At 31.0% G+C, this 27,244-nt stretch overlaps 1 protein-coding gene across 11 annotated transcripts; it reads left to right on the top strand.

The window, feature by feature from the left end:
• The first annotated feature begins 1,470 nt into the window (after nucleotides 1-1,470).
• Nucleotides 1,471-27,027, top strand: LOC145942370 (F-BAR domain only protein 2). Of its 11 annotated transcripts, XM_083049010.1 has the most exons (14): nucleotides 1,471-1,791; nucleotides 7,004-7,309; nucleotides 8,729-8,986; nucleotides 9,338-9,533; nucleotides 9,618-9,956; nucleotides 11,603-11,719; nucleotides 17,209-17,347; nucleotides 19,353-19,614; nucleotides 20,498-20,547; nucleotides 20,620-20,759; nucleotides 20,944-21,430; nucleotides 21,624-21,840; nucleotides 22,086-22,434; nucleotides 23,947-27,027. In XM_083049010.1, exons 1-14 carry the CDS (start codon nucleotides 1,762-1,764, stop codon nucleotides 24,015-24,017), a joined length of 2,961 nt encoding a protein of 986 aa, XP_082905136.1. In that variant the 5' UTR covers nucleotides 1,471-1,761; the 3' UTR covers nucleotides 24,018-27,027. The 11 variants fall into 11 exon arrangements, with proteins under 11 accessions (XP_082905136.1, XP_082905133.1, XP_082905140.1 ...); XM_083049007.1 differs by having other exon boundaries at nucleotides 20,498-20,759; XM_083049014.1 differs by having other exon boundaries at nucleotides 1,472-1,791; nucleotides 9,618-9,743; nucleotides 20,498-20,759.
• Nucleotides 27,028-27,244: the final 217 nt, after the last annotated feature.

Here is a 27,244-nt window from a genome sequence, read left to right as displayed (position 1 = left end):
ATACGCACATATGTGCATAAGCATATATAAAATTTACAAAAAGTGGGTGCTTATTAGCCTTGCTACATTCCTGCCTTCTGCTACGGAAGGCCAGAAAGCATTTTCAGGCCGTATCTCGCGTGTAGCATGTCACGTGATTAGCACGGTAGAGGAACAAGGATAACATGATTATCGATCCTTGTCTCTCTACCGTGCGTCCGCGTGAGCAATGCAATAGTGTGTACGTGTACGGATATACACCACTACATAGAACCTGAAATTGGTTTTTCAACGTTGGTAACACTGAAACCGGAGTTTCGCGTTGTCACCGCGCGAGGTCTCTAACATCAATTCGGAGTTTGCCTGGGTCGCCTGCCGACCCTTAAGTACAATCTTAAGATGTGATTAACCAATCACAGAGCCGTATTTGCATCTTAAGACATTACTTAAGACGGTCTTGAAATGAGAACGGACTATGAATACCGGCCTATGTTTACGGTTACGGAAAATGTGTCCTATAGCCTTATTTCATTTTTTTAAAATTATTTTAAGGTTAAGATTACGGTTTTTACTTGTTATTCTCATAATTATCAATTGTATTCCTAAAATTTATTATTGATATCAACAATAATAACTGAAATAATAATTAGAATCAACTAATTGCATCTTGCGTGTTCTCTTGTTTTGCTGCCTTTGCTGTTCATTCAATTGAACTTCAACCAATAGGAGCGAATTGCTGCGGCAGTACGCTGCGCATAAAATGGTACCTTAAAAAATTGAAATTGATTTTCTAAAAAAACAAAAGACCACCAAAAGTTTTTAATGCGGTACCAAACACTACCAAACGACCACCAAACGATTGGTAAAAAAAAAATTACAATAGTCAAAGTGGGGGGGCTAAGAGAAGGGTAAAAATTTTGAAAATGATTTTCTAAAAAAACGAAAGACCATCAAAAGTTTTTAATGCGGTACCAAACGCTACCAAACGACCACCAAACGATTGGTAAAAAAAAAAATTACAATAGTCAAAGTGGGGGGGCTAAGAGAAGGGTAAAAATTTGAAATTGATTTTTTAAAAAAACGAAAGACCACCAAAAGTTTTTAATGCGGTACCAAACACTACCAAACGACCACCAAACGATTGGTAAAAAGAAAAATTACAAAAGTCAAAGTGGGGGGGGGGCTAACTTTGCGGTGGTGAAGATCATATAGTCTATCCAGTTAGTATAGAGATCAGTGGGCAGGGAGGGCTAATTATCTTTTTTCTTCCAATGAGGAATGAGGAGTATGATTATAAATTCATCAAGTTCGGAAACTCGATCGTCGATACGAGCGCCGCCAATCGTCGCGTTCCTATTGGTTGTTCGTTCTAGAATTCCTAGTAACTAGTACTAGTATAACTAATCCTAAGTAACTTCTAGGGACTCAAATGCGCTATTGCCGAATGATTGCGCAATTGCGCGATAAAAAGACAGAGAGAGCACGAGAGAGAGAAAGAGAGAAAGGGTTGCGGAGCGACGCGACAGAGATATTCGACACAAGCAAGGCACAAGTTGACCCGTATCCTCCGAGCACGCTTGTCCCGCTCGCGACTCTTTCAAGGGTGACAAGAAAAACATTATGCTGGTGACTCGCCGCTGTTCGGCGCGAATCGTTAACTATCCTACGTCCTTCCGTATTCGCGTGATCGTTAATTAAGTGCACCGTCGTCGTTTTTGCGTGCACTCCGCATCCTCTGCAAGCCAAAACGTGATAGTATGATGGTCTGATCGCGGTTCCAATATGACTGTGGATTTTGTCGACTACTTCTGGGTGAGTGTCTACTTCTTCTCTCTTTCTTTCTTTTTTTCATCTCCTTTTTTTGTCACCTCCATCTCTCTCTTTCTCTCTCTTTCCCTTCCTCAATCGGCAAACGATCATTTCGCCAGAGAATTTAGGTTATGTCACAAGAGGATGTATTACGTACGTGACTTCCTCGCCGTCATTTTTTTTTTTTTCGTTTTGGGATTAGGGGGTTTCCTCTTTTTATTATACGATATATTCATATTAAGTTAATACACATTATATTATTATCTCTTTATCCTTCGTTTCCCTCTCCTGACTCTGTCTCATTCATCGTTTTTTCTCACCCGCTACAACTTCGACGTCTCGCCGATTGTCATCTATCTGTCACGCGCTTTCCATCTCTATTTTTTCTCTTTTTCGCTCGACGTGATTTTCATTTGTCACACGCTTTCCTTCTCTATCCCTCTCGCTCGTATATACATATATGTCTACTATACGTAATTCTTACGTTTTTTATATGTCGTAATGAATGCATATTAGTGTGAAAGGCAAGGAAGATATCTATTGCGTTCTAGAAAAAAAAACCGCATCGTATTCTTATTATGTAGCCTGTCGTCTCATATGCAAAGTGCCGGGCTATGCACTTATTTGTATATGAGAAGAAACACCTGTACTATTACGTCAGTTTCTTTGTATTTAGATGATTACAATTGCAATTAGCCTTTTCTGAGAATGTGCAAGAATATTCAGCTCTTTTCCAGACCTGACATATATGAGCAAAAATTTGCATCCAATTATTTACAAAGGAACTACTCTCTTATTTATTAAAACTTCTTTTCTAAACATTTATTAAAACATTAATCTTTTGTAATCTTAGGCAGATGTCAATAAGCAATAAAAATCTGATTTATTGGTTATTATTTAATTTTGTTAATATTTTAATATTTTAATTATTTTAATTATTTTAATTACATAATAATATTTTAATTATATTTTATAGTCTTAAGGCTCCTGGGTGCTCACCGCGGCCATATTGGAATCGTGACGTCAGAGGCGAGAAAACACACGCTATTTTTTTTTAGATGCCATTTCTAAATAAAAACATATTTGCATAAAATGACACTTAAGATCCTTTTAATACACTTCTAAAAAACGCCGAAAACTATTCTTTTCCCTTGACAGTCAATCAACAACCCTAAAATGATCGAGATATCAGACTTTGACATGCGGAATGACTGCGCATGTGCAAAGACCAGAAGGACTGGGCCTCATAATATTACATTTTACAGCTGTTGATTGATTATAAAGGGAAAAGGATAGTTTTCGGCGTTTTTTAGAAGTGTATTAAAGAGATCTTAAGTGTTATTTTATGCAAATATGTTTTTATTTAGAAATCTAAAGTATCTAAAGTATCTAAAAAAAAATAGCGTGTATTTTCTCGCCTCTGACGTCACGATTCCGACATGGTCGGCAAGATACCAGGAGCCTTAATAGAAGTTTTTAAAAATATATATTTTTACATTGTGATGATAATAAAATTTAAATATATATACATTAAAGAAATAAAAATACAGAAGAAAAAATTAATGTCTTTTTACATATAAAGTATATTTATTTATGTCTATATTATTATTGTAACAAGAAAAACATAAGTAATTGTTTTAAAAAAGCATAGTTTTAACTGTAACTATATACGTTTTACAATATAAAAAGATTTTATTTTAAAATTATTTACGTTTATTCAATCATTATAATATACATTTATCTGCCATTCTTTCTCTCACAAAGCCACGTTATTGATAAGATAGTTGTCACTTCCCTTTTTGGCACTGGAGTATCTTTTATTGAAGATTATTTTATATTTAATGTACAATATATTGAAGATTATTTTACATTTAATGTACAATATTAAAAATTATTTTGTATTTAATATTGGACATTAAATAGTTTAAAAGAAAAAAAGAACAGAAGGATTATTTTAATACAATCAAAGTAAGAATTGAGATGTATATAACCGTCGCAAGTAATAGGTACAAATGGGATGACAAGAGCAATAATATGTAATGATGGCTTGTTGCAATGTCACTTGAGAGTTCTGCTCAATGTGAGTTTACTGCACGATCAGGGTTCAAGTGTTAAATGGCTAAAATGATCTTAAATACTGTTCCAGCAGATATCTTTAGCTGCGATATTCTAATTGTAAAAAGATTTTCACAAAGATTACAAAAAGCTTCTCGATATAGAAGTAGTATTGTGTATAAACCTGTTTTGCTTGTAACTTTTTTCCATCATTCTCTCTTGCTAATTTTCAAGTTTTAAAAATAAATATTTATATATAATAATTATTTAAATACATATATGCGTATGTATATAAAATATAACATTATATAACAGGGTGTCCCCCTTCATTTTAATTAATATAATCAAATATTGTCAAAATTATAACTTGTAACGAGAAAATATTTCATATAAAAGTTAAAAAGATTTCAGGGGGAACAAATTGATAAAATTGATACAATTGATTTTGAATTTTAAGATCATTTTTTAAAGTCATTTAAAAGTCAAGTTTTTAAAAATAAAACCTAATTTTTTTATATAAATTAATTTCTCGTAATATTTGGCATAAAAAGTTATAAAAGTAGGATAGCCAAAAAGTGAATATAATTTACGAGATACTTTGATTTTTATACTTTGATTTTATACTTTGATATAATTTTACATAAACTATAAAACATTTCGTAAAAATATTCATTTTTCGATGATCTTATCTCAATACTTTATACACAAAATAATGAAAGGAATCAATTGGTGTAAAGAAAACATATAATTGTTTTTAAGAAAAAATATGTGTATACATGGGCGTAGCCAGGGTGGGGCAGGGGGGGGGGCATTTGCCCCCCCCCCCCTGACACCCTGACACAGAGAAGTAATTTTAAAAAAGTAAAGAAATGTATCTGATGTCTGTAATACAATTTACAAAATTCAACAAATAAATCCAGAGTTTGACAATGAGTATATATGTTCTGTATAAACAAAAAGAAACTGGAAGAAGAGATATTAAAAAGATTTTCCGAAGATCAGCGAAGACTGGCTTTAACATAATTATTAAATTTATTTTTATATAAATTCTTATACAAAAATAAATAAAAAGTTTAGTTAAAATAATAAAAAATGTTATTAGATTTTATTTGATAAATTTTTGCCCCCCTCCTAGATAAAATCCTGGCTTCGCCCATGTGTGTATATGTATTGAATTAATATTATATTAAAAAACAGTTTAAATGAGAAAAAAATATATGACTAAAAAGAAGCAATTTCTGTCTTAAAAAATGTAACATAAATTATTCATGGCACGTTCCGCATCAACCGGAACAGCTTTACGACCAAAATTGAGGACTAGCTAAAAATTCTCTCGGCCGGAAAAATTACTTTAAGGCCCTGCGCACAATAGAAAAAATATTAGGAATAGGAATAAATATTAAGCATTAGGCCTACTGCACAATATAAAAGTATAGACAATAAGAACAGAATAAAAATATCCGTGCATCAACAAAAGCAGATATAGATATTAGGGGATAACAATAGATATTCTTTGCTTCTATTGATGAATATTTTCTATTTTCTGTTCCTATTGCTTGTACTTCTGTATTGTGCAGGAAGCTTAATGCTTAATATTTATTCCTATTCCTAATATTTTTTTTATTGTGCGCAGGGCCTAAGGCCCAATAGGAAAAATATTAGGAATAAATATTAAATATTAGGAATAAGAATTATTTTAAAATAATAAAATCGAAAAAACTGATAAAAATACAAATTTGGATATATAAAGGACTCTTACTAGTTTATTAGCCCTTACTAGTCCTTTATACTCGAATTTGTATTTTTATATCAAAGTTTTTTCGATTTTATTATTTTAAAATAATTCTTATTCCTAATATTTAATATTTATTCTTAATATTTTTTCTATTGTGCGCAGGGCCTAAGGCTCCTGGGTGCTCACTGCGGCCATATTGGAATCGTGACGTCAGAGGCGAGAAATACACGTTGAGATTTCTTAGATGCCATTTCTAAATAAAAACATATTTGCATAAAATAACACTTAAGATCTCTTTAATACACTTCTAAAAAACGCCGAAAACTATTCTTTTCCCTTGACAGTCAATCAACAACCGTAAAATGGTCGAGATATCAGACTTTGACATGCGGAATGACTGCGCATGTGCAAAGACTGGACCTCATAATATTACATTTTATAACTGTTGATTGATTATAAAGGGAAAAGGATAGTTTTCGGCGCATTTTAAGAGTGCTAAAGCCATTTGAAGTGCTGTTTCATCGAAATATTTTTTTATTTCGAAATGGCATCTAAAGCCTTGTGTCCACGATCCGAGAACTCGGTCCGAGTTCTCGGACCGAGACGTTTGTAGCCAATAAAATTGCCGCTTTTCCGTAAAAGCTGCAAATTAATTGGCTACAACAAACGTCTCGGTCCGAGAACTCGGACCGATTTCTCGGATCATGGACACAGGCCTTAAGAATTTTTAGCGTGTGTTTTCTCGCCTCTGACGTCACGATTCCGACATGGTCGGTGAGGTACCAGGAGCCTAAGCTTGTAGGTTTTTTTGGAACGATTATTATAACTCTAAATTCAAAATGACATATTAAAGTTAATTAATTTTTTTCTAAAATATAAACACTTATTTTCTACTTATTTCTAATATAAACAATAAAATGTGTGTTTAACATTTTATTGTATAATATATAATTTATTGAAAATTTTTTATTTATTCTTTAAAAAAATAAGTGTTTATAATAGAAATAAGTATAAAATAAGTTTATATTTTAGAAAAAAATAAATTAACTTTGCTTAATATGTCATTTTTTTCAATTTTTACCTTTCTAACTTTATTAGTTTACAAGCAACTGATGTAAGAAACACTCATCAATATTTTTCACACAATCAAGATTTTTAAAAATAAATTACAGAAAGTTTTTAATAAATTATGTATTATATACAATAAGATATATACTTAACATTTCTTTAAATTTTAAGTTTTCTAGCTTTATTATTATTAATGATTCACAAAATATAAGATATGTATAATTTATGTGTTATACTTTAAATTAAAATCTTAAAGGTGAAAATTTTAGATACATATTTTTTATCCATTTTTTACCTATTTTTTAAGATTAATTAAAAGAAATACTGAAGAGAATTTGATTTGTTATCCTATTCAAGGGCGAAAAGAACAATGGATTCGACGTATTATATCATAATATGAAGCATGGTGTAATCGCCAGCAAGGAATTGGCCGAATTTTTGCGCGAGAGATCAGCTATAGAGGAGAACAATTATAAGCTCCTTAGTAAAGTAGCGAAACAGGCGAGCAACAGTACGCAAGGAACATTTGCACCTGTATGGGCCGCCTTGAGAGGTGCCGCTGAGAAACTGGCCGTTTTGCACTTGCAGATGGCACAGCGGGTGACCGAACTAATAAAAGATGTGTCGAAATACGCGGACGAACTGCATAAGAAGCACAAGGCTGTACGTAATTGTATATCTTTTCTATTTATTTGATTAAGACTCCTGACTCCTCGCCGACCATGTTGGAATTGTGACGTCAGAGGCGAGAAAGCTGAAAATTCTTAAATGTTATTTTTAAATGAAAAGATATTTTCATGAAACCCTATTTCAGATGGCTTTTAGCTTTAGCACATTTTTAAAATACCTTAAAAACTATTCTTTTCCTTTGACAGTCAATCAACAACCATAAAATGATCGTGATATAGACTTTGTCATGCGGAATGACTGCGCAAAGACTAGAAGGACTGGGCCTCATATTACAGTCATTTTACAGATGTTGATTGATTATAAAGGAAAAAAGGATAGTTTTCGGGGTATTTTAAGAATGTGCTAAAGCCATCTGAAATAGTGTTTCATCAAAATATCTTTTCATTTAAAAATAACATTTAAGAATTTTTAGCGTGTGCTTTCTCGCCTGTGACGTCACAATTTAACATGGCCGCGGCGAAAACCCAGGAACCTAGCATAATATTTTTCTCATCTCAGGGATCGTACTCTTTCCCCTATTTCCTCTTTTTTCTCTTTTTTTTATTGATCTCCTCTTTTTTCCTTTTAAATCCACAATCCTCCTCTATTTCCCCTATAATTAATGGTCAATAAAAATTGTTAGTCTTGAAAAGACCAGTTTTGACCTAATTAATCAAAAATAGACGCATTTAATAATTGTATCAACGTCTTGTCAACAATCGGACATTTATTTGTTGGCTCTAAAAGTAAGACTCGTTCTTTCACATTTTGTACTCGCAATTAAGAAAGTTAATATATATATTATATATATATATATATATATATATATATACAATTAATATATATAAAGTTAATACATATAAGAGTTTATATTTATATACTGTATCTACGTATATTGCGTTTATTTTTTTTCAATAAAAATATTGTTCAAATAATACATTAGTCTTATTATATTAGAGTATTTTGATTTGAATATATCACTGTTTCTTGTGAATTAAAAAAAATTTCTCTTTATAAAAAATCTCCCCTTTTTTTGATTCTGATTCTCCCCTTTTCCTCTATAATAAAAAAAATAGAGAGTACGATCCCTGTCATCTATTTACGACCTCGTAAAGCGAGATACGCTATCTTTAGCTCGCAATTAGTATTATATTTTGCTGTAGAGAATATTGATACATGTCCTGTAGATTATCACGGTATCCGCCCACAGTCAAATCAGTAGGTTCTCATTATCAGGCAATTGAATTTAATATTCAAAGGTCTTATTTATCACAGTGTGTGCACATCCATGACTAATAATTGTATTTGCATATCGAACAAAATTAATTTAATTCCTTAATTTGAAATTGTAAGAGACCAAATTAGTCCAAATTAGTCCATATGAAATAAAATGTGCTGTCTAAATATATTTAGGTAAAAGAAGAAGAATCCTCTACTTTAGAAGTTGTACAGAGTATACAGAGCATTACGGTGACATTGCATAAAGCGAAAGACATGTGTTTGCAAAAGGGTCTCGAATTAGAGAAATTGAAAAAGGACAATGCCAGTCAGAGGGAGCTGGAGAAGACGGAAATTAAGTTCAAAAAGGCGCAGGACGATTACAAGGCGCTGGTGGACAAGTACACCATCATACGAAATGACTTTGAGACGAAAATGACTCAAGCTTGCAGGGTACTTATTTTTCAATAAGTTGTTAGATATTAGAACTTTCACCATTGTCCCACTCTGAATATCTTTTTTTCCTATGCTATTTACAAAGAAATATTTCGCGCAAAAGTTGTTTGAAATGAAAACCGACTTTCTTTTTAATAAAAATTGTAGGTCTTGTCGAGACAAATTCAATCTAATTAAGGATTTCCTTGATTTTTTCATGAATTATACAATTTTTCTCGAAAGTGGCGCCATCTGGCGTAGAAAAAAAGATATTTAGGATAGGACATCCTAAAATAGTCCACTTTGTATTGCAATTAGGCAATTAATGAAGCATATATATTAATCAATCTGTGCTTTTGTTGTATCAAGCGATTTCAAGATGTCGAGGAGACGCATTTGAAACACATGAAGGAATTTTTAAATACATACGCCGACGTTTTGCAATCTAATCACGAGCAAGTCGGGCAGGTGCATATTGATTTCAAACGGCAATGCGTCGATATGACGGTGGAGAAATTATTAGAGCAATTCGTTCAGGGCAAATACACGGGTTTCGAGAAGCCAGGTAAAAAGATTATCTAGATTATCCGAAAGACTCTTTCTTTTTTTCTTGCGTTTCTGTGTTACTCATGTCGTACCTTTAAATCAGGTGTGATCGAATACGAAGAGGTCATGACGAGTTTAGCCGAAATGACCAGCCACTCTCAGTCCGAAGGCAGCGTAGAGATACCTAAGGAAACGTCAAAGGGCACCAACGGCGAGACAGGCGTAGCCGGTAACAGTCATAGTTCAAAGAGAGATCAGGGATTAAAGAGGGTGGGTGGTACTTTGAGGGTACTGGATGGGGAAGGCGGGAGGGTGGTACTAGAAAAGGATAGAGAAAAAGAAAGACAGAAGGAAAAGGATAGAGAACTGTCACATGTACAAGCCACCAAGGCTTCCCGCCGTACTACCTCGCTACTCAACCTGTTCATGTCCAACTCCCAGGGTAGGTTTCTCTCTCTCTCTCTCTCTCTCTCTCTCTCTCTCTCTCTCTCTCTCTCTCTCTCTCTCTCTCTCTTTCTCTCTCTCTCTCTTTCTTTCTTTCTTTCTTATTAAAATTATAGAGATTTATCATCAAAATTTGGTTGTCTCACAATCAGTCGTTTAGTTTCAAACCTACCTACCTTGGCTTGATGCAATGATGCTACATCTCAAGCGAGACATTTTTTCCCATTTTTTCTTGTTTTATCAATACACAATGATCTTCATATAGTTTACATAACGAGCCAATATACTTTTGATCATTCTTGACAAAATTAATTTCATCAATGATTATCATATTATATAAATATGTGTAAGATCCCCCTTTTTTTACGATAGCATAATATTGCATATGTCTGGGTAGGAATTTTATTCTGTCATTTTTTAATTTTATATTATTGATACTATATATCGCGTTAAAACCACACATTATACACTTGCGCAAGTGAATTGCAGCACTCGCGATCACAGATATGTCAATTCTAATATATTATATATACATATTATCGTATAAAATACAATTTTATTGATTTGTTTATGCTTATGTGGTTGTTGTGTTATATTTGCTTATGCATAATGATCTAACATTAGGTGGAGGAGGGCATATAGAACACCACTGTGTTCCAGGGGATTTCTAGTATTAATTTCAATTCGATTACTAAAAAATTAGATATTTTTATATTCCTAATTATACTCTTATATATGTATTTGATATATAGATTTTATATTACTTTATTCGTGAAAAATAAGCAAACCAAAAAATTTATTTATCTCTGTAGTTAATTATTGTATGCACAAGCGAAAAATTTATTATTAGGCTCCTGGCTCTTCACCGACCATGTTAGAATTCTAACGTCAGAGGCGAGAAAACACACTAAAAATTCTTAGATGCCATTTCGAAATAAAAAGATATTTCGATGAAACAGTATTTCAGATGGTTTTAGTACACACTTAAAATACCTCGAAAACTATCTTTTTCCCTTTATAATCAATCAATCAGCTGTCAAATGACTGTAATATAAGGCCCAATCTGTCTACTCTTTGCTCATGCGCAGTCATTCTGCATGACAAAGTCTGATATCACGATCCTTTTACGGTTGTTGATTGATTGTCAAGGGAAAAGAATAGTTTTCGAGAAGTATTTTAAAGTGTGCTAAAGCCAGTAGTCTGAAATAGTGTTTTATCGAAATATCTTTTCATTTAAAAATGGCATCTAAGAATTTTCAGCGTGTGCTTTCTCGTTTCTGACGTCACGATCTAACATGGCCGCGGCGAAAACCCAGGAACCTTAAACATATTCTTTATATTTCTTTTTGGCAATTTTACATATTTTTATGCGCATAATAATACATCACTTTTCTGCATCAAGTAGTGAATACATCATCATCATATATTCAGACGAATAGACAATTAGTATATATTATATGTGTGATTATTTAAAATATTTGTTTTTATCCCTCTGGAATACACTCTTATGCCATTGAAGTTCCAATTCGTTCGAATTGAAGTTCCAACTAACGTAATAATAGTGCAACATGGAGAGAAAGAAAAAGGACCCCCAATTAGAGCGGGGCACATTCAAATATGTGAGAACAGTGAGTGTTGTTTCAGAAAAACAGAGGCAAGCAGGGTCGTCTGGTTCGGCACCTGCCACCCCTCAAGGGAACAACCTGCCTCCTGCTGTTCCATCTCCCAGCATCTCCAGGAACCCTCTCAGAGGATCTAAATGTAACAGCTTACATTATGATTACTCCTTGTACCCTCTTTACCATGCTCCCTCTCTTGCTGTTATAGTACAACATACGTTTTAGAAATTAAATCGAAATACAAATCTACTCTGTACTCGATAATTTTGCTGATATGATATAATTAACAATTATCGTGTGCAATTTCTATTTATCTTTCTTTCATTTTCCTCTTGTTAAAGATATTTAAAACTAACTTAAATTTTAGATTTTTCTTATAATTGCCACATTTTTAATCAGTCATTTTTATCAAAAATTATATTATTCGAATTATTAATATCCTTTTTTGACTATATTAGAATATTTCAATTATTATATACAGGGTGTCTATTCCTTGAAAAATTCGGGAATTCTTATGGAATTTTATCGAGATTTAGGGAATTAAAAAAAATTGTATCTTTAATAATTTTACTCTTAAGAAACATATGTCTAACATATCTTTGCAATATTTAAGTTTTTATTAAAATCTCGTGTGATTTTATTAATGATCTCTTTTTAATATATCAACGTTTTATGAAAATTTTATAGAAAATTATTTTATTTTTAAAAATACTTAAATAAATTAGTACTCTTTAAGACTAAGTATATAATAAATTATTTTTTGTTTTATATATTTTTATTTTACATTTTTACATATATCTTTTGTCTTTTGCATTTAGATATAGTGATATATGACACTTTGTTATATTGTTCAAATTAATTTTACGATTAATAAGACAATATTAAATGCTAGGAAAAGTGTATTCTTGGTAATTTTTTTTGCAATCGTATGAATAGAAAAAGCATATGATAAAGAAACTTATTTTAAAAAGTTACATCCATACAAATTTTTTTTACTTTACTTAAAATTTTAAATGAAAATATCTGAAAGAAGGGAATTTTTTTACAAGATTTGAGTAGACACCCTGTTATATTTTATGTGAATATATATAAAAAATGTTTAACATAACTTTATATATTCTAAATTATAAACTTATTTTGTACTTAAATATTAAGAGATATATTTCTTCTTTTATAACTTCTTTATCTATATAATTTATCTCTATTGGTTGTTCTCTCTTCACTCGGTGATAGGTGATACACACTACTTCTTTTTTCACATTTATATTTTATAAGCAAAAAAGAAACAAAAACTTAATTAAGTAAACTATCTGCTGACTTACAGTGGTTGCGCATATTATGGTTCCTCCACTCTGCACTTTTTTAGAACATCAGTGTATGTATACTAACCTTGTTTTAAATGCTTCAGATTAATGTTTATATATCCAAATATATATGCATTTATTTTTCGTTGAAACACGATCGAATTAATTATTATATATAAATTATACTTTCATGTAACAAATTAATTTCTGCTTATGTAAGGCACATCTGTAAAACTATTTTTTTCTTTACTTTATTTTCATATTTAAAAAATAAATTTTAGATTTTTTTTTTTTTTTTAGATTAAAGGAAATATTTTTTTTGTTTATATTTTACTAACATTAAAAGACGCTTGCACAAAATATAGACATATCTCTAGCATTAGAAGTATATTAGAGCAGTCTCTAATGAACAATTATTTTCGTAATTACTTTCATGAGGTTTTTTTTTTTTACATATAAATTGTTTTTCTAACAATCGTCTGTGTAAATGTATAATCAAATCGTTTCACACAAGCATGATATAAAAAATACATAAAATTCGTAATTATCTATACGGTTAAATCGTCAAACACATTTCGCTTATTAATAAAACAAACATTCTTTCAAAAAAATTTAAACATTCTTTAATAAAAATTTGTTTAAAAAAATTTCTTTGAAAATAAAAACTTCAAACTTGTTATATATGTATATAGATATTCAGATATTATCACGCGAAAGAGATTAAAAATTAAAAATAGATATCCTTCTGTTTGTATAAATACCATAGATTTCAATAAGTGTGTGCTTTATTTTTTTTAAATGTTTTAAGTTAAATTTTTTTTATTTTGATTCATGATCGTAAATAAACTAATTGTAAAATATAAGTGGGATATATAATCATAAGACATACACAAGCAACCATATATGGTTTTTACATGTCATGAGTGATCTAAAGATGCTAACATACACTATTAAGGACACATCCTAAATAACTTTGCAATTAGATGAATCATCTTTATAAAAAAAAATCTATATATTTCTAAAGTTCATTCGAATGACGAGTGCGATGAGACGAAAAATAAATATATGTCTAAATTCTAAAGGGAGTTGGACTTGAATAATGTTGAAATACAAGTGTGAGGTTGGCTACTGATGGGGCCTCAGGTGAGCCGTTTTTGTAAAATTCGTAATTTGCATGGCTCACGTTTACATATATACATATATCTCTTATGTTTATTTTCCAAGTGTAGAAATTTCATCTTTTCTTTTCTTTTCGATAGCCAAACAAAGTGATTCTGCAAGCAACTACTATCCCAAAGTATATTTTTCGGTAATTATTTACATTAGGATCAACTTTCCAAGTAGCAAATGTCATTAGACGTCAAAGTGACGTCACTAATGACGTCATTCGATGTCAAAATGACGTACGCTTGCTACCTAGGTTTACGGATTTCAATGATACATCTTTGTTAATATACAGGGTGTCCCATTTTAAATGAACCAGACAAATATCTAAAAAAATATGACAGATACGGAAAAACGTTTCAAAACGTTTCAGACAAAAGTTGTTTGATTCGAAGGGGAACATAAGATGGTATCATTAATGTAACCTTGGATAGTCGTTTGAAGGTCACATGAAGGTCACCTTCAATTTCTTAAATGGAGACCCCTATTTTTCAATGCATATTTTTGTAGCTTATCTTAAGAGCTTTTTAAAACACTATACTAAAGTTTTTTTGTGTTAAGTATTTTTCGAGTTATGAGGCTTAAAAGCATACAGTATTTTTTGACATGAAATATAAAATATTTTGCAAAACATTCAGTTTTCGATAATCTTACCTTAATACTTTTATGCACAGAATAATGAGACCAATCAATTGGTGTAAAGAAAACGTATAATTGTTTTTAAGAAAAAATATGTTGCAAATTCTATACATTTTCTTAAAAATAACTATGCGTTTTCTTTATACCAATTGACTAATTATTTTATACATGAAAGTATTAAGGTAAAGATTTCCGAAAACTAAATATTTTACAAGATATTTTGTATTTTATGTCAAAAAATGCTGTAAACTTTAAGCATTATAAAAAAGAACTGAATGAAAAAATATTTTATTATAGTGTTTTGAAAAACTCTCGAGATAAGCTACAACAATATGCAATGAAAAATAGTAGATTCCATTTAAGAAATTGAAGATAGCCTTCACGTGACCTTCAAACAATTATCCAAGGTTTTCTGTATCTTTCATATTTTTTGAAATATTTGGCTCATTTAAAATGAGACACCTTGTATATCAAGATTATTAAGATCTGTGAGGTCAGTCCTAAAATGTAAATAATTATCAATTTTTGTTATCGATGATGGTAATTTTCATAGCTTTTTCCGCAGCATTCATGTTAATCTTAATAGATAGATTAGTTCTTTTCGAATATATATTTATATTTATACATATATATCCCTATTATCTCTCTCTTTTGATTCTTCTTTTACATATGTTTGTTCGTTCAATGTTTTGAGATTATGTTTTGCATGCATAATAACATTATATTTGCTTGCAGAAAGATATGTCTCTCTGTATGTGCTATCTTTCAAAGAGAACACGCGAGGAAGAGCGTTGCAAAGCAAACAAAGCGATTTTACAATATCTCGGTAATAAATTTTGGTAATTGTTAGAAAAACAATTTAAGAGAAGAGATGCAGATACCGTAGGACTTTTGACTTGGTGGTGGTGCGTGGGGGTATTCTCATATTTTTTCTACTAATAACGTGACGTGTTTTTTATATATATATATATATTCTATTGGATTTTCTTTTTTCTATATATTCTTCACTTTTATCTACATCTCTTACGTTTGATGTAGATATAGAGATTTATGTTAATTGTCGTAATTCATAAGAAATGCTGATATGCGTTTTTTTTCGCAAAGGTAAAATTTAAAAATATTTCTTTTACAAGTAGTATAAAAAAAATCTTATTTTATATAAATACAATTATATAAATTATAATAATTATATAAATTTGAACTTTATATTTTAATATGCATTAAATTTGTATTTATCCCAATCAGAGATAAGCAAAATAAGTGTCCAAAGCTATTTGAAATAAAAAATGCAAAATAAACCTTTTATCCATTTAAAAATTCAAAATACAACATGCTTTTTAAATACTCATTTAAAATAAGAACTGGAAAGTAAGCATCTTTAAAATGTTTTTTTTTAAATATAAAAATAGTTTTTTTTAAATATTTATATTTTTATATTTAAATTTTAAATTTATATTTAAATTCTTATTTCGTTTAATATAAACTTGAATTACATGAACATCTATATATGGGATTAAAATATTTTTGAAATAGATTGGAAATAGAAAGTGGGTAATAAAAATTCCATTTAAGTGGAAATGTAAAATAGTTTTTGAAAAAAATGTATTTTAAATATTATAAATATTAAATATTAAATATACACAATAATAGCCATTTTACATTTTATATTTCCATTTTAAACGCATCTATTTCGAACAATGCACATCTCTGATTTCAATATATATATGACAAATTGATATTTATAACAAAACTTGTATCAGCATTGTCAGAGAATGTGAGTTAGTTATTTAGTTAGTTAAAAAGGCATTTGCTAGTTATTGATACGTTATATATCGATTGTTTTTGCAGTAGATATGCTATTTAATCATGTTACGCTATATTTCGAACACTTGGAAAGTAAATTAATCTTCATCTCTCATTAGATTATAAATATACAATGTGTATTGCGTAATAGTTAAAATGTTAATATAATGTTCAAATCAAATAATAAGCCATATATCTTTTTATACGTAGTAATAGCAATTGTTCATATTAACATTTAAACTACACGTTGTATATTTATAATCATATATCGTATAAACTTAGTAATGCAACAGTTTTTTCCGCTTTGTTTTTTCTTATTTCTTTTATAATATAGTTTAGTTGCAACAAGATGTAGTATTAACAAAAATATTATAAACATCCTACAAGGATGTTTTATTTATTTATTAATTTTTTTATTAAGATCGATTTTCTGTAATATTTTTGTGGCAATAGTGTCAAATATCATAAAACATATATTTTCCTTCATGTAAAATTCTTTTATTATGCAATGAAAAATGATCAAAAAAAGATTTTAACATTTATCATAAACACATATATTTATAGATGTTTAATTGCAGTAGATTCAAAGAATTTGATATGTTAGTACATAGATAGAGACGAATTCATAGTTTGGTGTAGATGTAAGAATAATTTATATTAAATATATATATATACTGCAGTCTGTCCTATTATATACAATTGGGATGTCCACAATCAACAGGGTTTCTTCGGAGTAGGAGAGAAAAACGAAAGGAAAAGAAGGCAAAGAAGAAGAAGGATCTCATAGAAACGAGCAGCAATAAAGAAGAAAAGTCTGACCTGTCAGTATATGCATGCGCAGCAGACCTAGTGCACATAGAGTCAGTTTTACAACTAGCATAAAGCACTTGTACTCTTTAATATATACTTGATTTAAAAAAAAGGTACAGTATAGAAAAATAGAAAAATATGTGACTCTTTAAATAATTAGTAATTATATGTAAATAATTAATAACTAATAATTATCATATTGAGGCTTCAAAAACGAAAATGAAGAAATGAAGTTGTATTTTTTTTTTTTTTTAAAGAAAATTTTTAATGTTGATTAAACGTGGGATCAGATTCATAATTATTAGCTACATTATAAGCATTTAAAGTTTCACAATTTTTTTCTATCTTTCTACTGTACCACTTTTTTTGATCGAGTGTATTATACAGGATGTTTCATTTTATTTTTGACGGTTAAATATCTAGAAATCAAGAGGAGATTTATAAAAGATATATCAAGCAACAGTTATAAAATTTCGAGAAGAACTCGTATCGTGATTTAGAATTATTTTTCGGTTAAGTTAGGGTAGCGTTTTTCGAGATCATTTTAGTTTTTTAAAATTGAATTACCTTAATTATTTGTTATATAAAATAAATTTGCGAGGAATCGCATTATTCGGCATAAAAAATTAATATAAAGGTAAGATAGCCAAACATGAATATAGTTTATAAGATATTTTATATTTTAATTTGATATAATTTTATATAAAACTCTAAAATACTTAAAATACGTAAAATATTAATTTTTTTATGATTTTACCTCAATATTTTTATGCATAAAATAAGAGATTTTTATGCATAAAATTAGTGTACAGAAAACACATAGTTTTTAAGAAAAAGTATGTAATTTAATTAGCAGCTACATATTTTTTCTTAAAAACAACTATATGTTTTCTTTACACCTATTGATTTCTCATTATTTTGTACGTAAAAGTATTGAAGTAAAATTATTATTAATTAAAAATAAATGTTTTACGAGATATTTCGTAGTTTATTAAAATTGTCAAATTAAAGTATAAAATATTTCGTAAACTATATATATTCACTTTTTGGCTAGCCTACTTTTATAACTTTTTATGTCGAATATTGTGAGGAATCGATTTATATAAAAAATTAAGGTGATTATACATTTAAAAAAATTAGATTGATCTTTAAATGACCTTGAAAACCCGCGACTTAAGAGCAATTTTATTTCACGATATTATGTTTCTCTCGAAATCCTATAACTTTTGTCTGATACATTTTTTCTAAAATTCCGTGATTTCTAGATTTTTGACTGGCAAAAATAAAATAAGACACTTTGTATGTATGTATTATATATATACACTTTTATTTTTATTTAGTATAAATTTAATATATCTTTGTTGGATGTGAATCTCAAACTCAGAATGCTTTATTGTGAAATATCATATTTGTTTAGTTAAAATATTATAATTCTTACTTAGATCTGTGAATGCATTCTTGCTTATATTACGTTGGAAATTGTACGCTATTGAAAATTTTTCCAATATTCATATAAATTGTCAGATAAAATATAATGATAAAAAGATATTCAACTTTAACCCTTGAATAAAAATGCATGAGTCTTTCGGGTTACTACTTCATGTTTCTAATAATTGTTTGGTTAGTAGTTGAATTCTTTATGTTTGTTCTATCTTTATTTTTATGTCTATAATTTAATTTTGAAGCAATATTTTGAATGAAATAATTATTATCAATTGTTGTTGAATTAATAATATTGTCTTCATAAGGCCTATATTAAATATTCGTTAAAATCCACATCTTTGTTTATATGTATATATGTATCAAAAGTTAAATTACAAAGCTACAACTCGCAAAGAAAGCAGTCGTGGACCTATGGTATTTTTCTATCAATGCAAATTAAATCGAATTGAACTTGTAGTATTTGATCCGAGTCACATTTCCATTCCTATAAGCACAATAATTTATTATATTTTAGCACGCTTGTATGAGTACGAGAAAATTATGTAATGCACTGGGCCTGCTGGAACCTATAAAAGTATGTTATTCTAAATGCTCTATCTACAAACGCTGTAGGGAGGATAAGGATGACAGCAGAAAGTCGGAAACGCCGACTCCGGAGGTGGACGAGGATGGTTTTTGCATCAGACCGAAACCGGATCCATGGGAAAACGAGAAGGGATTTTATTCCAGCTCGGACACGGATTCGGAGGACGAGAGGGAACGTAAGATCCGAGTGGAGATAAAACCCCTCAGCAACGGCGGTGCACCTATGAGCGCCAGCGTGGACGAGCTTAGGGCGACAGTGGAAAATTTATCCCTATCACCTGCACCAACAGTAAGACATTCTCTAAAAATAAAACAAAAGTAGTCAGGATAGGCCATTTTAATATGAACTACCTGAATATCTTTTTTTCTATGGTTTTTATAAAAAAATGTTTTGTACAAAAGTTGTTTGAGATGAACTGATTTTTTAAAAACAAAAGTTGTAGATCTCGTCGAGATAATTTAATTTAATGTGTATTAGTTAAGGGTTTTCCTTTATTTTTCCATGATATTGCATAATTTTTCTCGAAAGTCGCGCCATCTGGCCTAGAAAAAAGAATATTTAAGGTAGGACATTAAAATGGCCCACCCTAAAGAATGTCCTAGAATCGTATATCATCTGTTAATGTTAGATTCTTGGGACCATTTGGAAATGATTTTTCCGAAAATGCGAAAATGTTGAAGCACCAATATTTCTCATGTCCGCAAATGAGCTGTTTTGGCACTAGAATGGTTTTTGAAGTGAAGTATATTTTCTTCTCTTCCATTATATCTAGCTTCCTCATAAATCAGATGCATATCGGCTAATTCTTCGTAAGAAAACTTGTCCATTTCGAACATGAATTCCGACTAAAAAATAATGAGTACTGAGTGTATCACTGAATGACTCAATGCTGTGATGCTGAAGTCAACAATATCTTATTTAAACAATGTCAAACAACGTCTTATTGTTAGTCAAACAATGTTCTACACATATCAAACAATATTTTAGTCTCTGATTCTCTAGCGCCAAAACGGCTCATTTACTGACATGGATTTATTGACAAACTGACCGATTTGCTTTGATGTCTTTTATAACTTGAAGTTTGTCTAATTTTGGACACCCTGTATATATAAAATAGTAAAAGACACTTTGTTTATCTAATTATATTTAACAATACATTGTATTCGAACAGGGACGTAGAGGATCGAATACCGATTCCGATCACCACATGAAAAGGTCTCAGTCAGTGTCACAGCAATTAGGAGGTAAGCCAAGCTCAGATTTACTTGGCCTAAACTTGTTCAATCCTAGCAGTACGCCGTCGAGCGCGTCTACACCGACCGGCAGTCATCCTTACGCCCCGCTGCAGAGCCCCCCGCCACTCTCCACATCGCCAACCTTGTCGCAGCCGCCGCAATCCGCCCCGCCGATACACTCCCACACCCGATTCCCAGGTATAAATTTTATCATTATTTCTATTCTCACGTAAATTAAAATGTTTTAAAATTATTCTTTCTTTTTTAATTATTTATTTTTTATTTTATTTTTTAATTATGTTTATTAATAATATTTATTTTTTAAATTACGTGAAATTAAAAAGGAGAAAGTTGATGAAGGGTACTTTTTTTGTGTCCTTAGACGGAGACTTATTCTCGGAAATCGGAGACATCACGCCGGCGTTGCCGCCGAAGCAGTCCGCATCCTCGACCCCGACGGGGTCGATCGTCATACCTAGACCGCCGTCGCGAAGAGGAGAAGGCGGCCCCCCGTCATCGCGCGGCAGGATGTCGCCCGCGACGATATCCCGCGCCGACAGCGTCGCCAGCCTGGAGTTTCGCACCGCCGGGGTGGGCGTCGGCTCCTCGCGGGGACCGTCCCCGCTTACGATAGGTCTAGCCGACACCATCCCGCTCGCGGTGGCCTTTCACGAGATAGTGCATTCCTACTTTCGCGGCACGGACGAGACCCGGTGCCAGGTGAAGCTCAGCGGCGACATGATGCTCTCGTTCCCGGCCGGCATCGTCACGGTCCTGGCGAACAATCCTAATCCCGCCAAGCTTACCTTTCGCGTGAGAAACACCAACAGACTGGAGAGGCTATTGCCGAACAGCCAGCTAATCAGCATGTATGTAGTCGTATATAGTTACAATTTACGTTAATCGAGAATCAACCCAAGTAGCAAACTGATGTCATTAAACGTCATTTTGAGGTCTAATGATGTCATTTGACATCAAAATGACGTATGCTTGCTACCTGGGAAGAACCGAAGAAGTAGCTGTGATGATGAAAGGGGAGATTCTGGAGATGCTTGCTTGCAGGGACGCGACCCAAACTACCGTCGACAGTACGATCTTCGAATTTAACATGAGTGCCTTAACTACGTTGCTACGGCGGCAAGCCGAACAGAATCCCTCGGCCTCGTATTTCAACGTAGACATCCTCAAATATCAGATCAAGTGCAAGGACGGCGCCGGTTCTTGTCCCTTTCAATTGGTCGCGTATTGGAAATGCGAGACGACCCACACCGATCTCAAGGTACACATTTGAGACCCGACACAGTTCATAGCTGACTTTATTAAGGGGTATTTAAAAGGAACGTAAATACAGGGTGTCTCTACTCCTTGGAAAAACCGGGGATTGTCAGGGATTTTTCTTTTATCTTGAAAAATCTAGGAATTCTCATGAAATTTTATTGAGATTCATTGTCAAGGAATTTTTTTTCAAAAATTGTGTTTGATAATCTGTTGGTGTCATAAAGCTGTCTTTTTTTTTCATTTTAGATCGATTACAAATATAATAGTCGCGCTATGGCCTCACCGAGTCCTCTACTGAATCTCCACGTTGCGGCGCCCATCGACGGCGGCTTCAAGTCACTCAACAGTAAACCACCGGCGCAATGGTTGTCCGACACGAATCGCGTTTTGTGGAAGTTCACGGAGCTTTCGCAGCACAGCGAGGGCAACGGAGTCGGGTCCCTGAAGGCGCGGGTCGAGCTCGAACGTGGTCCGGGCAGTCAGGGCACCATATTCACCCAGTTCAATTGCGAAGGGACCACACTGTCGGGGGTCGAATTTGAGCTCATAGGTTCCGGATATAGATTAAGCCTGGTGAAACGAAAATTCGTGTCTGGTACGTTAATTGGACTGTTAAGTATCGCTCAATTGCATGCATGCATTTTGAACTAATAGTGTAAAAAGGATATTTTTTTATGCTACTTAAGATACAAAGATAATATATTGCGATCGTAGTTGTAAAAGTTTATTTCCTAATAAATTATACAAAGTATCTCATTTTAATCAATATAATCGCGAATATGGCTTATATAACGAGAAAATATTTCATGCAACAAAAGTTGAAAGGTTTTGAGGAGGATTGATAATCTTGAATTTTAACTAAGATTATTTTTCAAGGTCATTTGAAGATTTTTTTATTAAAATCAACTATATGTTTTCTTTATATCAATTGATTCCTTTCATTATTTTGCGCATAAAAGTATTGACGTAAAATCGATTGAAAAATGAATATTTTACGAGGTATTTTATAGTTATTTATTTATATACTTTTATATATTTATTATTATTATATATATATTTATTATTTATTAATTTATTTATTATATGTATATTTATATATTTTATAGTTATTTCATAATCTATGTAAAATGATGTGATATTCAAGTACAAAATAGTAACAGTACAAAATCTCGTAAACTATTTATATATTTTTGGCCATCTTATTTTTATAACAATTTTGTGCCAAATATTGCGAGAAATTGATTTATATAAAAAAAATTAGGATAATTTCATCAAAAAAACTAGGTTGACTTTTAAATAACCTTATGACCTTAGTAAAAATTCATGATTATTAACTTTTTCCCCCCTCAAAGCCTTTTAACTTTTGCATAAAAAATGTTCTCGTTACAATCGCAGTTTTAGCAATATTCGACTATAATTAAAATGGGATTCTCTATATTTAAGATATGTAAATTATCAAAAATATATTATTAAAATAATTATATTTAAAAAGGATTAAGAAATTTTTTTCAAAAATATTGTAAATAAGTTTCTTATGTGGTTTTACACGCATTATTTATTTTTTATTTAAGGCTCCTGGGTTCTCGCTGCGGCCATGTTAGATTGTGACGTCAGAGACAAGAAAGCACACGCTGAAAATTCTTAGATGCCATTTTTAAATGAAAAGATATTTTGATGAAACACTATTTCAGATGGCTTTAGCACACCTTTAAAATACCTCGAAAACTTTTCTTTTCCTTTGACAGTCTATCAACAACCGTAAAATGATCGCGATATAAGATTTTGTCATGCGGAATGACTGTGCATATGCAAAGACCAGACGGACTGGGCCTCATTTTACAATTATTTTACAGCCGTTGATTGATTATAAAGGGAAAAGGATAGTTTTCGTATTTTAAGAGTGTGCTAAAGCCATCTGAAGTGCTTTTTCATCGAAATATCTTTTTATTTCGAAATGGCTGAGAATTTTTAGCGTGTTTTCTCGCCTCTGACGTTACAATTCCAACATGGTCGGTGAGGAACCAGGAGCCTCAAAAAACAATTTAAAAGTATAATTACCGTGAAAGTTCTCATTCTTATTTGTGATACTATATATATATTGTTTCAGGAAAGTACATATGCGACGGGGATTCAGATTCACGTTCCAGATACGCCGCGCCACCATCCAACGTGGATTGACGACTTCCGGAATGGGCGCCTCAATGGGAGAGTCAGCCTATTTAATATTGATACTTGCTTAATCATTCACTGCCCATATCGCGACTACCGATCATTCATAGCCTGAATATACCAGTGTGGGGAAGTCTGTTGGATACCAAGTTTGTGTCGATATCAAACAAATTTTTTCTTTCTTTTTTTAGAAGTTGTGGGTTAAAATATAAATGTGTGATTGAGTTTCTTTTTAACGCCAAATACCGTTTTTTTATTTTTGTGTTAAGCTATATCATTTTAGTAGTGACTTGTAGCTACAAAATTTAGAAGTAAGAGATATTATAGTTTGACACTAATAGCACTACTTGAATAAATGTGGAACGTGTTAAAGATCTGACTTTGATGGTAATTATTTGACAATAAACGTATGTTTTGTATTTCATAAAATATGTGTATATTTTTTAATTTTTTTTCTATATTGCGTATTAGGATGTATTACTGGTTTTGACGAAAGTTTTTATAATATAACAGAACAATTTTGTTTATCGAATGAAAAAGATTTTCTTTGGTATCCAACATACTTCTCAGCCTCACGAAAACTTCCGCCATTTGATTCTCTCTATATAATCAAAATATACATATATAATACATTTTCTTTTTCCTTTTTTTATCTCAATCTTCTAAAAATATAGTACAACACTCTTTATTCTTATTGTTTATATATTTTGCGTTATTTTAATATAGATAGTATATTAGCTTTATATTATAATATAATCATGCGAAAGAAAAAAATATGTAAACGACATGTAAACGTCGATTAAGTACATATACATATATATACGCGTAACATTTATATTTCGGACGGAAAGAACGTATTGTTGCGAGCTTTTCAGCGAGGAGAGACCCTTACATATACCAGTTTTTACTTTATTTTCGTATGTGCAGAGATAAGAATATTAAACAGTAAGCTATGCGAATAAAAAACGCGAATAAAATAACGTCTTACCGAATATAAGTAAGATAACGAAGAGAGCGAAAGTGTGCATGTGTATAAGAAAAAGAGAGAGAGAAAAAAAAAAGTTTCAGATCAACGATACTTTTTTAAAACGTTCGATGCGAGGCGAATCAAACATGTCCCGTATTTTTGAACATTTTAAAGTTAAAATACAATTTCGATGTTGATAACACAGGATAATTCTAGTTTTTAGGTATAGCTAAAACTTCAGCGAACACTGAAGAAGAGAGCCTCTTTGTCTCTAAATGTTTCAAACTGAGATTCTTGATACGTAAGAATGCTGAAAGTTTCCTATTTATTTAGGATACATCTTCGTTCTTATCGCCATTAAAAAAAGACATTTCTGTTATGTGACACTTGTTTTCACATGCCACTGTTGTTGTAAACAAAAACTTAAGGTTCCTGGCTCCTCGCCAACCATGTTGAACTTGTGACGTCAGAGGCGAGAAAACACACGCTAAAAATTCTTAGATGCCATTTCGAAATAAAAAAGATATTTCGATGAAACAGCACTTCAGATGGTTTTAGCACATTCTTAAAATACCTCGAAAACTATTCTTTTCCCTTTATAATCAATCAACAGCTGTAAAATGACTGTAAAATGAGATCCAGTCCATCTAGTCTTTGCACATGCGCAGTTATTCCGCATGACAAAGTCTGATATCACGATCATTTTACGATTGTTGATTGACTGTCAAGGAAAAGGAATAGTCTTCGAGATATTTTAAAAGTGTGCTAAAGCCATCTGAAGTAGTGTTTCATCGAAATGCCTTTTCATTTAAAAATGTTATTTAAGAATTTTCAGCGTCTACTTTCTCGCCTCTGACGTCACAATCTAACAAGGCCGCGACGGGGACCCAAGAGACTTAATTTATACTCAACCACATACACACACATGAAGAAATATTACTGATGTTGAGGCATTTTATACAAAATACTTGATTCGTAATGTAAGTTAATATTTTAAAGGCATTATTAGACGAGCAATTTATTTGTATCAATATTTTTTATCATCGAAATCAATTATTGATCAATTAAATACTTGAAAATTAATTAGAACAATTAATTTCTTAAGTATTTTAGATTAATTGATCCAATCTTTGCTTTGTATACAGAAAATATTTTACACAATTGTATTCACAATGACATTTTCGAAAATATATATTTAAGAGCTAATTGTGATAATAATTTAATCCAGATACAAATATTAACAACGCAACTACAATTAAATATACAATTGAATTCGAATAATTGCTGGTCTAATTTTAGATTAATTATTACGATGATGTTTTGTTAACCATTAAATATGCTATAATTATAAGATAAAGAATCTTAGTTAAGGCAAAATTATTTTTATTTTTTAAAAGCCTCACAGAATAATAATACTAAAAATTATTAAATAATGCAATATATAATAATGTATTATTTATTTGAAAAGCTTTAAGATATGTTTGGAAATTATATACCAAAAAATTATTTTAAAAAGAGATTATTTATTATCAAAATTAATTTTTTATTCGTAATAAAATTTTCGTCCCAGAAATGGATCCGCTTAAAAGTCGATTTTTCATTGTTGAAATGTTTTTCACAAAGAATTACAGAATTGTACTTCACGTATTTGACGTATTTCATTCATAATTTTTCTTTGTGAGTATGATGTTATTATATTCAAGTGAGTGAATTCTGAAAATTGTGAAATCGGTCTTTTAAAAATGTATATGTATAAAATTATGAAATTATGTAACTTGTAAGAAGTATATATATATATATATATATATATATATATATATATATATATATATACAAGCGGATATTCACTATCCAGGTCTAAGAGAGATTAATTCTATGCATATAAAACTATTAATCTTATTGATAATCGTTAGAGAAAGTTTATTAGACGAAGTTTCGGAAGTTGAAGAAATCTAGTGTTAAAGAATCGATGGGCACTAAAATGTACGCGTTAATTATGTTCTTTCATTGTAATAATAATTTATAGTAAAAACAAAAAAATTAGTAAACACACATATCGTTTTTTATATTTGCTGTTAATTCAAAGAAATGTTACGATCAGTAAGAGATTATTATTATTATTATTATTAGCGTTCAATATGATTGTTAGTGTTGTTTCTATAATTGTTAACCAAAATATTCTTTTGCATCTCTCTCTCTCTCTGAGCGCCTATTTTTCATAAAACCAACGCGAAAGCGTTACTTTCGAGATTGCTTTTTTAAATTGTAT

Source organism: Prenolepis imparis, unplaced genomic scaffold, assembly GCF_030444845.1.
Source record: "Prenolepis imparis isolate NDT839.2.m4 unplaced genomic scaffold, iyPreImpa1.0 SCAF_11, whole genome shotgun sequence".
NCBI lineage: Eukaryota > Metazoa > Arthropoda > Insecta > Hymenoptera > Formicidae > Prenolepis > Prenolepis imparis.
The sequence above is the reverse complement of the archived record's forward strand: the minus strand, read 5'-3'. Positions and strand labels throughout refer to the sequence as shown.

Coding starts and splice junctions, on each gene's coding strand:
- LOC145942370 (XM_083049007.1), top strand. CDS start 1,762: ATGACTGTGGATTTTGTCGACTACTTCTGG. Junction 9,957..11,602: donor GTTCATGTCCAACTCCCAGG/GTAGGTTTCTCT, acceptor GTGTTGTTTCAG/AAAAACAGAGGCAAGCAGGG. Junction 21,431..21,623: donor AACAGCCAGCTAATCAGCAT/GTATGTAGTCGT, acceptor GCTTGCTTGCAG/GGACGCGACCCAAACTACCG.